Source organism: Delphinapterus leucas, chromosome 20 (assembly GCF_059928025.1).
Source record: "Delphinapterus leucas isolate spDelLeu-1000000601 "Yukka" chromosome 20, BTC_Dleu_Yukka2, whole genome shotgun sequence".
Lineage (NCBI taxonomy): Eukaryota > Metazoa > Chordata > Mammalia > Artiodactyla > Monodontidae > Delphinapterus > Delphinapterus leucas.
Window position 1 is genome coordinate 45,433,706 of NC_143148.1, and position 12,489 is coordinate 45,446,194.

General features: G+C 44.6%; 1 protein-coding gene and 1 long non-coding RNA gene across 4 annotated transcripts in view; one reads left to right on the top strand and one right to left on the bottom strand.

The window, feature by feature from the left end:
• Positions 1-12,489, top strand: part of ZFHX3 (zinc finger homeobox 3) — a 255,767-nt gene that overhangs the window by 222,602 nt on the left and 20,676 nt on the right. For all 3 annotated transcript variants that reach the window (XM_089903269.1, XM_089903270.1, XM_022583310.3), the window contains exons 6-7: positions 7,887-8,020; positions 8,174-8,374. In XM_089903269.1, the coding sequence (XP_089759395.1) occupies positions 7,887-8,020; positions 8,174-8,374 (335 nt within the window). The remainder of the gene's footprint in view (positions 1-7,886; positions 8,021-8,173; positions 8,375-12,489) is intronic.
• Positions 5,162-12,489, bottom strand: part of LOC111179568 (uncharacterized) — a 205,834-nt gene continuing 198,506 nt past the window's right edge. Inside the window, exon 12 of the long non-coding RNA XR_016391017.1 lies at positions 5,162-5,732. This is a non-coding gene — a long non-coding RNA (uncharacterized LOC111179568). The remainder of the gene's footprint in view (positions 5,733-12,489) is intronic.

The following is a 12,489-nucleotide window of genomic DNA, read 5'->3' on the forward strand; positions in this document are numbered from 1 at the left end:
TGAGCTGCATGAGCTGCTTATATATTTTGGAGATTAATCCTTTGTCTGTTGCTTTGTTTGCAAATATTTTCCCCCATTCTGAGGGTTGTCTTTTTGTCTCGTTTATATTTTCCTTTGCTGTGCAAAAGCTTTTAAGTTTCATTAGGTCCCATTTGTTTTTTTTTGTTTTCATTTCCATTTCTCTAGGAGATGGGTCAAAAAAGGTCTTGCTGTGATTTATGTCATAGAGTGTTCTGCCTGTATTTTCCTCTAAGAGTTTTGTAGTGTCTTGGCCTTACATTTAGGTCTTTAATCCATTTTGAGTTTTTTTATGTGTATGGTGTTAGGGAGTGCTCTGATTTCATTCTTTTACCTGTAGCTGTCCAGTTTTCCCAGCATCACTTATTGAAGAGGCTGTCTTTTCTCCATTGTACATTCTTGCCTCATTTATCAAAAATGAGGTGACCATATGTATGTGGGTTTATCTCTGGGCTTTCTATCCTGTTCCATTGATCTGTATTTCTGTTTTTGTGCCAGTGCCATACTGTCTTGATGACTGTAGCTTTGTAGTATAGTCTGAAGTCCAGGAACCTGATTCCTCCAGCTCCGTTTTTCTTTCTCAAGATTGCTTTGGCTATTCGGGGTCTTTTGTGTTTCCATACAAATTGTGAAATTCTTTTGTTCTAGTTCTGTGAAAAATGCCATTGGTAGTTTGATAGGGATCGCATTGAATCTGTAGATTGCTTTGGGTATTATAGTCATTTTCACAGTGTTGATCCTTCCACTCCAAGAACATGGTATATCTCTCCATCTGAGAAACCCAGCAATCTTTATCTAAACCCTGGTTAAAAAGAAACACCTAGGTGAAGGGGAAATGGACCTCCCTGTACTAATCTTGCAACTTCCTGTGAATCTATATTTCCAAATAAAAAGCAAACTAATAACAACAACAGAAACAACACTGAAGAGCTTCTGGATTTTCAGAGTGCTGACCTATCTGGTTCATCTTTGAGTTGGAGGAGAAAAATAATGAGCCATTCCCCGAGCATCAGTAATACCCATCTGTAGTATAACTCAAGTTTTCTTTGAAATCCTTCATGGAAACAGGAAGACATGTCTGGTAAGTGGATGAGGCCTGTGTGTCTCGCTCTACCTACTTAGGCATGTTCTTCTCCTTTTTGAGTACTTCTCTAAAATGCTTTCAAGAGACATGCAGGAGCAGTGTAGCCTGCACTTAACTGAAACCAGGACTGTGTTTTGAATAGAAGGTTCTTACCCTCATGGGGCTGGACTCTGGGTGTGTAAGGGTGTAGAGACCCCGTTGGGTGTGCCTTCGCCGTGCACAGACTCCCCGATTCCCCTTTGAATCATCTTTAAGTGCTTGGTGAGAGGCAGAGCCGTGCATGTTTAGCGACCAAGTTGGCAGCCGAGCAGACCCTTTAAAGGAACTGTTTCTCTCCGTAGGGAGGGAGAGAATTTAGCCAGCTCTCTGGCCACTTCTGAAGTGCAGTAGCTCTGCAGGAGATGCAAGTTCGAAATCTTAGCCTCTCCTCTGGGGAGGGAATTGCAAGCAGATGCCAAGAGCAGCTCCACATTCAGTGACAGTATCACAGAGGATCACAAGTCCAGAGCACAGATTGACCCTCTGGAAACTGTGCATTTCTGCTTTCTAGAGGGGAGTGTCGGGCCTCTGAGAAGCTGAGGGGAAGGGGGCGATGGAGAGGGCTCACTGCCCCTTTCATCTCATTTTCATTATGAGCTGAATGACCACTTTCCAATATGGTGAAGCTTCTGTGGCTATCGTGCTGGGGTCATTATCCCAACTCAAGCACTGAGTATAGAGCTGTGTGAACGTTTTTTTTTTTTCTCCTTAGTCAATGGAGATAAAAGATTGCTGTAAATTTCTGGGGCAGGTGGCAAGCTGGTTTACGGAACACAAGGCGATGAGAACCTCTGGCTTACGGAAAGTAGCATGAATTAATAATCATTTAATTGGCTCCTCCATTATGTTGCTGGTTTGGGAGATGGAAGTTTAGATGGAGGGGCTGTCAGTGGTACTTTAGCTCAGAGTCTGATGGTTGAGAAGTGGGGCTGGAGGCTGCCTTTGGCCGCTCCAGAAGGATGACATGTCAGGCAGCATCCCAGGCCTTCAGTGGGCTCACCTTGGGGTCCCCAGAAGGAAGGGGGGTCAGCATCTTGGTGAACACCACTTCCGAGTGCCACTACGCCATGAAGAGAAGAAACGCAGAAGAAACTTCCCAGTAACGTGGACAGCTCAGCGCATGCCCAGGATCTCCCCAAGGGAGGACTCTGGCCAAAGGCGGGCCTGTGGCAGAGAATGTCCACCATGCCAACAGCACCAATGGTGTGTTGAGTGATGACAAAGTCAGTTTTGCTCATGGAACTGAAACTTCCAGTACTTTTGATTGTCATGGAGGGCAAGTTGATGTCTTGGCAAATGATTAGGGAAAGCCAAAAACTGTGTACCTTAAGGTTCCATTTCTACTTCACTTCCAATTTTTCTTCAGGTTTCTTTTTCAGGAGGCAGCAACTCCCTGCCTTCCCTTGCTTCAGAGTTGTATGACCACATCACTAGGTGAGAAATGAGGCACGTGTTGGCATTAAGTCTGCTGGCAGTACATGGTATTGCAAGTACAGCTCTCAAGTTTTCTGTCACCAAAATTTCAGTGAGTCAGATTTTAGTTTATTAGTGAGGATTGGGATTGGGTGAGAATTTGTTCTAGGAAAAGTGGTTTTATCAGGTGAAGTTAAAGAGACTGTGTTTCTACCATACTTGACCACTTGATAAGCCCCCTAAATTATACTGTTCTTACCTATTCTTCTTTTTTTTTAATTTACTTTTTATTTATTTATTTTTGGCTGCGTTGGGTCTTTGTTGCAGCACGTGGGCTTTCTCTAATTGCGGCGAGTGGGGGCTACTTTTTGTTGTGGCGCGTGGGCTTCTCATGGCAGTGGCTTCTCTTGTTGCAGAGCACGGACTGTAGGCGCACGGGCTTCAGTAGTTGTGGCACGTGGGCTCAGTAGTTGTGGCTCGCAGGCTGTAGAGTGCAGGCTCAGTAGTTGTGGCACACGGGCTTAGCTGCTCTGTGGCATGTGGGATCTTCCTGGACCAGGGATTGAACCTGTGTCCCCTGCACTGGCAGGCGGATTCTTAACCACTGCGCCACCAGGGAAGTCCCCTTAACCTGTTCTTTACAGTTAGTCACCTCTTACCTGAAACCTTACTAGGCTTGTTTTAATTATTCTATATGCTTAGAACATAATAAAACCTCTTCTTGAAAATTGTAAACAAAACTTGCATGAATTCATATTGGCTCTCTTCTCTTCCCTACTCCCTCTAATTAATATGACAAGAGGGGTAAATTTTTAAGTAATTATTTTTAGAGGTTAAATACCCCCAAGCAAATATGTTAAAAACAAAGGATATCTGGAAGTTGACGTCACAGAAATGATTTTTGTTTTTCCTGAGGAAGCCATGCACTGACTACTGTGTCTTTCCCTTTGAAATGAAATTTCTTTTGCTTGGAATGTACAGGAACAATGAAATGGAGAGTCATGAATCAGGTCTGCCTCTCAGTACTTGCCTTCGTCGGATATAGTGACCAACCCATCACAGTTTAAGGTGGAATGGTGGCTTTTGGCCCAGAAAGTTGACTTCGAATTTTCTGTACTCCATAGCCAGGCCATGCCGGTCCTTTTCCTGCCTCACCAGCGAGTTCAGTGGGGCAACCTTAACTTCTAACAAGTCGAGCAAGTGTTTGTCCACTCCTTAGAAAGTTTGCGTGGCGAGGAGTCCGCAGCTAACATCCTGTCGGGCTGCGCTTGGGGTTTGACCCTGCATTTCCCCGATATTGCCCCAGTATCCCTCTTGCCTTGCTTTACAGAGTATGTAATCGATGGCACTCGCACGATTCCTTGCCACGTTTTTAAACCCTTTGAAGTGCCAGGAGCCCAGCATGTTGCCTGTGGAAGATTCATTGAGATTTAACACATATTTTCATATGGCATAGCTGCCAAAATGAGGAAAAATTGCTTTAACCAGCAAAGTAAAAATACCACCTGATGTTTTGCACAGTATGGATCCAAATATCAACCTTTTCATGGACAGTTGAATTTAAACGCTAAACTCTTTAATTATAGTATTAAAAATAATATAACTACATGACAAACGTAGAAAATGGGGAGATGGTCCGTGATGCCAATCACCTAAATACAGCAGTCATTTTCTTCCAGTCTTTTTTTCTAATACCTATTTTTTACAAAGCTGTATCATGTTATAATGCATATGTTATCTTATTTTTTTCTGATTAACCTTCTCAAGGATTTTTCCATATTGCTTCATAGCTATCATAGGTAATGTCATCTAATACTCAATAGAGTGGCTGTACCATTGTTTACTTAACCGTGCCCTGTTGTAAAATATCTAGATTGTTTCCAGTTCATTTTGTCATTATTGTAAAAGCCACTACAGGTAGTTACCCTTGAAGTTGTTACCAGTGTAATCCAGTGGTTCCAGGCACTGTTTAAACTATGGCTTGTCTCTGGAGCGCATCTATTTGTGTTTCACTACTGTGACGTCATAATGGCCTTAAACTGATCAGTAATTAATTTAAAAAAGTAATAATGTTTTCTAGACTGTGACATCGCTCTTGGAATTTAAGTCAGAGTTTCGAAAAGTCTTCAAAAAAGAAAACCACAGTACTTTCCCTCTTGGTATTCGTACAACCTCATTTACTTACGCCTACAATGTATGCTAGTGACAGAACTAAAGTAGGAACTGATTTTGGGACTCTGGCCCTTTTGAAGTTGTTCAGAGAGAAGAAGCTTGAGAAAACCTTAGACTGTCATTGTCAGTAGTGAACCCTCTTCCAGCCTGCTGATGGAGAACTTGCGCAACTGTTTACCCATCTACAGAAATTTTATAAAATCTCTGGTACCATGTTTTCATAGGGATTGACGTTTTAATGTCTGGGGTCAAGCTAGGAGGGGCCTGTCAGCCTCGTTAACCTAACTCTTTGGAGCGGGAAGCACAATGGGATTGTAACTGGGTGTTAACAGACTCCGATATAGGAAAGGCACGGCCTTATCTGTAGAGAAGAAGCCTAGCGAGCTGCAGGTGGCTAATGTCCACTTCTAGACAGATCTGATCTAATAAAAATGCAGATTGCCCCAGGTAGAAGGGAGATGAGCCCCGGAAGTTTTCACACCAGTGGATGCAGTATTTCATATCATAGCAGAGCTGTTGTGTTACTCCAGAGAAAGAGGAATGAGTGAGCAAGTGCCGATTTTATTTTTTAAAACACTTTAGAACAGCTCCTTAGCTTGAGCTCACAAAGGAAGCTTTAGAATTACAGAGCAATTTGAGAGTATGAAAAATAAAAAAAAGGTAATAGAAGTCCCCCTCTCCATGCAGGGGGAAAGAATAGTGGCTTCTGAAACGAGAATTCTCACCTCTGCAACCTCGTCACCATTCATCATGCGTTCAGCCTTGAAGGACGAGGGTGGACTCCGGTCCTGTGAGGACGCTAATGCTTCACTGGGTTACACCGGGTTTGCTTTGCAGGGAGTGGATGAGTCGGGCGGTCTCAGCCTCCGTGCTCGTTCATCCACACTGCTGAGCAACTGCACGGTTGAAAATCATTCTGAAGAGGGGGGGTAGCAGGCAGGTTGAAGGCATTGACAAGGCAGTGTCACGGTCCGGTAAAAGCAGGTGTTGTTTCAGGTCAGGCAGACTAACAAAAAGACGGGGATGGGTGTTTAGAATAGGATCTGCATCTTGGCTTGCCCCTAGGGGAAGGGGGAGCAGAGAGCAGCTCTTCCCTAACTGTAAGCCCTGAACCTAACCTAATCCTACAGATTGGAGGTGGAAATGGGGAAGGTGGAGGATGGTTCTAACACATAAGCGTCTGAAGTATCACATAACGTCTCCACCCACCCCATCTTCAGAATGCCTTTGAAAAGCTATAGAAGAGCTAACATAGAGAAGACAACCAGTAAGCAAAAATGAAAAACGATGGAGAATAAGAAACCTTCTGGGGGCAGGAAGATCTTACATCCCCAAAACATTAATTAAAAGACTCCTATTGTGGGAGTGTTCAGGCAGGGGGCCCATCACACTCCGAGGTCTAAAACCTGCGACGCAAGGTTTCGCGGGATCAGGTCTGCCGGGGGCTGGGAGATGGGAAGTGGGCCGTGGGAACCAGACTAGAATGTCACATACAGCACCTAGTTAATCGGCAGCCAGTCCATCACATTAAATATCCAGCCGTCATGTATTACCTTTCAAGTGAAAATGAATAACTCCCATTAAGAAGAAAATGGGTTTGAAGTCGATTCGAGACAGATTAAAGTACTGTTATGAATGTGTGCTGGGAGGAGGAGGGGTCCGTGTGTAATATGCTTGTCCTTGTACTTTTTAAATAATAGATGTTCTACAAACTTATGTAGACCAGGTTACCAAGATACTGGGGTTAAAGATCAGAAGATGTGCATTCTGGGAAGAGCATCCACTTCCTGGAATATTTCCTGCATTTTGCATTTTTATTTTCCAAAATTATTGTGTGGCCTTACGATTTTAATGAATAAAATTGATTTTTTACAACTGTTTATTAAAGCACACATCTGTAATGACAGCATCTTGGGTATCCACGTCAGAACAGATTTCAAGGCTGGAAACACACGCTAGGGAACTAGGCTGGATGAGACAGAAAGCAGTTTGACCAAAGAGTAAACATGAGGCTTTCTAAACCAGTGACCTCAGTGCTGAGTCAAATGATTTTTCAGTGAGGTAGGGAGGGCAGTGGGTATGTACTGTCTCACTACCATTTTCAGGATTTTTCTTCTTACCACTTGTAGCAAAATGCTGAAAAATGGAGTTCCCGTCCAAAACAGTGAGAGAGCCAGCCTTAAGATACTGACCAGGTTTTGGAATGCCCACATCTGACCATTTGGAGATTTGTGTTTATACTGGAGGAGCCCTGCTTATTTATCCTTGTTAAAACCCTTTCAGCCCAGCTGTTTTCTCATCACAATCTTCCAGATCCCTTTCCATGCTTCAGAGAACTCCTTCCGCCAACACTTCCATGCTCACTGCTTGCTGCTTCACTCTTATGTGACTCTCCTTCCTCGTTGGTGTTTTGTTGTTTTGGTGGAGTGGGGTGCAGAGGGCATGTTTCTGGCAAGCAGAGAGGACACTTTCCCTCTGAACCACCCACTCTGAATAAACTCTTGTGTCTGGAGCACTGGCTCGATTAGAAGTTGGAGTCACGCCCTATCTAGTTCCACTCTTCAGTTACTTCTTCCCCAGAAGCAAGTTGCTGAAGCCACACTTGACTTTTTTGCACGCATTTGTATGCAGATATCCGTGTAAACCTTTCTCGGGTCCGTCCCATTTATCATGTCTCCTGTGCTGTGCTGTGCTGTGATTTCAAGAGCTGTGACAATAAAGTTGGAAGCACATCATCTATTACATCCATGAAAGCAGAGTGTGTCTGGTACTTGGGTTGACTCGTGGTTGGCAAAGCAGTTGGTGACACTTTCCCACGCACCCTCATAAGCCAGCAGATTGTGTCTTGATTGGGGGAGGTCAGAATAGACTGAATGTAGCTTAATCCAACTCAGAGCCTTTTAGTCCATTTCTGTACCTTTTTTTCTTAGTGTTCAGTTGTTAAAGTTGTGTAGTGACAGAAATTCATGGGGGACAAAAAGAAACACTTGCTTCTTTTCTAGCATGCCTGATAAATCAGTCCGGATGCTCATCCTACTTTAATTTTGGTGTTTCAAGAAAATCCTGTGCTATAAATGAATGTTGATTTTCACCCAACGCAAACCCTCTGGGAGCTGGCCTGGTCTGGCTGCTGTATTACATCTTCTGCTTTTTCTTCCAGCATCATCAAGCCAAGCAGAGAAGGAGCTGACAGATTCTCCTGCAACCTCCAAACGCATCTCCTTCCCAGGTAGCTCAGAGTCTCCTCTCTCTTCAAAGCGACCAAAAACATCAGAGGAGACCAAACCGGAGCAGGTGAGGCCAGAAGGGGCTGTGCTGGTGGGGGAGTGTTTCACATAGCTGGGGGGAAGGGGGGGAGTGGAGTCTCGGGTGGGCGGGCTTGGGGCGGACACAGTTGCGGTGGGAACTGAAGATTCAGCCGGAGGGGTGGCTGTGTGTTCCCCACAGATGTACCAGTGTCCCTACTGCAAGTACAGCAACGCCGATGTCAACCGGCTGCGGGTGCACGCCATGACGCAGCACTCAGTGCAGCCCATGCTCCGCTGCCCCCTGTGCCAGGACATGCTCAACAACAAGATCCACCTCCAGCTGCACCTCACCCACCTCCACAGCGTGGCGCCCGACTGCGTGGAGAAGCTCATCATGACGGTAAGGCAGTTGGGAGCAGGACCACGGGGCTTTTCTTTCCCCAGCGGTCAAGGGTGATGCAGCAACATGGACAGGACGCTGTGTTGCTGGATGCGAGAGCCAGTGCAGAGTCGGAAATGTCAAAGATAGTTCTGTGACCTTTGTTCACCTTAGAATTGGCCTCACTGTGGCCTAAAGGGCTGAATACATATGCATTTCTCAACATGCCTTATCATTCCTCTCTCCCCTCAGGACGCAGAGGCCTAGAGTAGCTAACCATTTACATGAAGAAGTTGTTATTCAGATTCTCCAAATCTTTACTGAGCAGGTCATCTTCTAGGTTGCTCTTAAATTCATTATGTCTCATTTCATCCTCACAACCACTCTGTTTTATTTAAAAAGTTTGACACGTTTACATTGACAGCTGAGGAAACTGAGGCTCAGAGAGGTTAACTGACTTGATGCCCCTGCAAGTGGCAAACTCGCAGAATGTAGCCCTGTGACGTGGGAGTTTCTCAAGTGGATGCTTTCATTCTCAAAGCAGGAAGGTGCTCAGTTGGGTAGCACGTGGCGAGTCATGGACAAGGGCTTTGCATTTTGAGCATGATGTTGCTACACCTGCGGGGCATGGCTCTAAGTGGCCACTGTAAACATGGCCCAAAAGATTAGTATAAGGATTTAAATCTAATGTAATGTGAAAACTTTTCAAACGTCTACAGGCGATACCAATATCCTGCATTCTGTGTATGCTTGGGCTGCTGGAAAGCCCTTTCCTGATCACTAGAGGAAAAACCCCCAAAGAGAAAAATTCTCACCTCTAACTTCCTTCAACAGTGGAGTAATAAGTTAATTTGATTGCCTTTTCGTGTGAAGATTCCCATGCAGGTCACAGATGTATAACCTCTAGGCATTTCCCATTCCACTTGGTTACGCAAAATTAATGAATAACATTGTAAATGATGTTTAGTCGTGAGGAACATACATTTGATGATGCATCAAGAGAACCTTAGCAGCCAATGGCAAGCTCTAAGGTGACCTAGCATGAGTTTCATTTCAAGTATAAATGCACTTTCCATGGGTATTTTCAAATAGACAGACTGGTGAACATTGTTGAAAGGTTCTCTCTAAGTGGAAACTTCCTTTTGTGGATGGGTGGGTTTCTGTTACAAATTCCCCTGGAATTCTCTCCAGCCTTGGAAATAACAAGGGGGATTTTCCTCAGGCCTCATCATACTTCTCACAGATGGCCTGGAACCATGGGAGCCTGAAGAAACAGGAAGAGATGTGGGGAGGGTGGCATTTTCAATACATCGTCCTTCTGCTCTGGTGATTATTTCTCCTGTTTAATATCAGTCTGGTCTAGGAAATGTGAGCCTGTAGTAATCTGTATGATTGGTTTACATCAGACAGTAAGTTTCATTTATACATCCCTAGGGACTACTATATAAATTATATTTCAAATATCCATTGTTCATCATACTTTTATAACAGCAACAGTACGGTACATTCAAAGTAGCAAGTCTGGCGTTCATTATGAATCTTCTTCATTTATCAACAGGGTCTTTGAGAGGAGGATGTTACTGCTGTGTTTGCTTGGGTACCAATCCGTAAGATATTTCTGGGTGTTACCCACTCAAGCAGTGATTCTCAACCTTTTTTTTGGAGACGCTGGTGAAAACGGTTCAGTAGCCTTACTGGGTATTCTGTGCACACTAAAGTGTGACAACTACTATTAAGAACTCTTTCAAATATTCTCCATGTGCAAAATTGTGTGTACAATGCCAGAGAGCATAAGGATACCCTAAAATCCATCCATGGAAACAGGTTAATAAACCCTATTTGAGAAGACTCCCTAAGAACATAATTACGGAGGAGAAACACACTCCCTAAAGGGGCTGTGCTTGGCACCTTGTACAGGAACCCCTGTGTACCTACCTCATTTGCCCGTAGCAGACAATGGAGATGTTTTCTAAATATTTCTGAAAAAAATGTGCAAATTGTGGGAAATGTGCTGACTATAGGAAGTTCATTTGCTAGCAACAAGAGAAAGTTAATGGATTCAGAAATAAAGTTGAAAGTTGTGGGAAATGTAATCATAAGGGTTTTACACTTGATTTAAAGGCGTATATAAGGATGATTTGGTACCCTGTCTTTGCATGAGAAGATGGAGTTACTGCATGGCTGTCAGTATTGAATTGGTTTCTCAAGTCATGAGGATGGTTTGCATTGAGCTAAATGAAGCAATTCCACCTCGACCCTTTAGCAGCATCAGCAGGAAAAGATGAGCAACCAGGGTTAGAGGGGCGTTTGTGGCCATACCTTGGGGTGAGCCCAGCATCCTATTTGAGGACTGGACTGCTGATCTTGGTCTCTGCCCTGACAAATTAAATAGTTGCCATTGTCCTTCCTCTGAAAAGTTTGGTGTTAATATGAAATTTGCAATTGTTTTACAACTAAGTGTTTATAATGAACCTGTGGTTAGAATCATGCCCCTGGAGGATATTTTACAGCAATTTTATTAGAAAATTGGCCAAGGGAAAGTATTGGTTAGGCTTTCTGACGATACGTCTGTTTGTTCCTGGCCAACTAGAGCAGGAAACTCTGAGAAATGCCCCTCAAATCAGAGCTCCATTTCCTAAACCATATCATTAAGGAATGGTCAGTGTTCAGTCATTCATCCTCCAAGAGGAGAAAGTTATGTCTGCTTTATCCTTGAGTGGCTAGGATGAATGGCAGTGAGAGGAGTGAATCTTCTTCCTTGCCAGATTGTTTGACTGAGTTCACTGCCTTTGGCTGCAAACTAGGAAAGCCTGGCAAAATCCACCAAACAGACAGCTCCCGGCAGACATGGGGTGTGTCCAGGGTATCTAAAGCTATAAATTCTGGTAAATACTTTTTGCTGTTTGGGTCCAAGGTCCCAGGATCTGGCTTGAATTGGGTTTCAGTCTCTCTAAAAGTAAATTCCACCCTGATAAATGGAAATAGATTACTTTCTGTACAATGCCTTTCCGTTCAGTTGTAAATGGAGGGTGTTTTGAGGAGGCTTCATTTAATAATACCTTATCAGACAGCTTTCAGGAACCTGCAGTGTCTAATATGTCTGTTGCTATGGTAACAGCTGCTTGCTTATGCTCTGCATCTCATATCTGTGTCTTCCATGGGCCCCCTTCTTTTTACCGATGAAGGGGCTTGAAAAATATTCTCCACTGGGAACAATTGCAGCTCTGGCCCTCCGCTATGGAAACTGCACCCATACCACTTCATTCTGCTCGGCCTATTGGAAACAGAGCTCCAAACGGTGTCTTTACACACGTCATATGAAAGACGGAAATGTATAAAGCTCAAGGCGGTGAGACAAGTGCCCCTCCAGACCCAACTGAGCGACCCGCCCCCGATGTCAGTTCCATAGAATTCTCACCTATTTACCGAGAAGTCCGAGATTCCGAACTGGTGGTGGGGATATAGGAGCTGCTGCTCGTGCCCTCCTTTGTCTCACAGTTTTAGGCGAGGAGGGTTGAGGGCATAGGGGACAGGTTTCTGGCCCCTAAATGAGAATGGGAAAGACCACCTACAATGCATATCAGTAGTCTTAAATTATTCTAATTGATCACTGTCCTTCTAAGTGGCAGGACACACCACTGGGATCCCGGAGCACTAATACAGGGAAACTGTCTTTGTTCCCCAGTCACTTAACAGAGTATATGACCTCATGGCAGAGAAGGGGGTTGGCTCTGGAGCAGCCCAGGAACACCTCTTTCTCTAGCCCTTCGTCTTCACTCCCTCTGCTAGTCCTTAGTTATTCTGTACGTTTTGTCCACGCACAGATTCCCCTTGGCTGCCCCTGGACCTGCACTGCCTGCAGGTCCCCTCCACCCCCAGCCCGCCCCAGCTGTCTGTCTCCTGTGATGTTTTCGGTCAGTGATGTTTTCGGTCAGTGTCTGTCTCTGCTCGTCGTGTGCCTGTGCATCTGAGTCTCCAGATCAGGCTGGCTGCTTGGCCCCCCTGCACTGGGGGCTCTCGGGTGGCCAGCGGCCCTGAGGCTATGGCACCCACTTGGGTACCAGCTCTCACTTTGTCTCCATCTCAGAGGAGGGTAATGAAAATAATCGGGCTTCATTAATTCCAAGCCCTGGGAG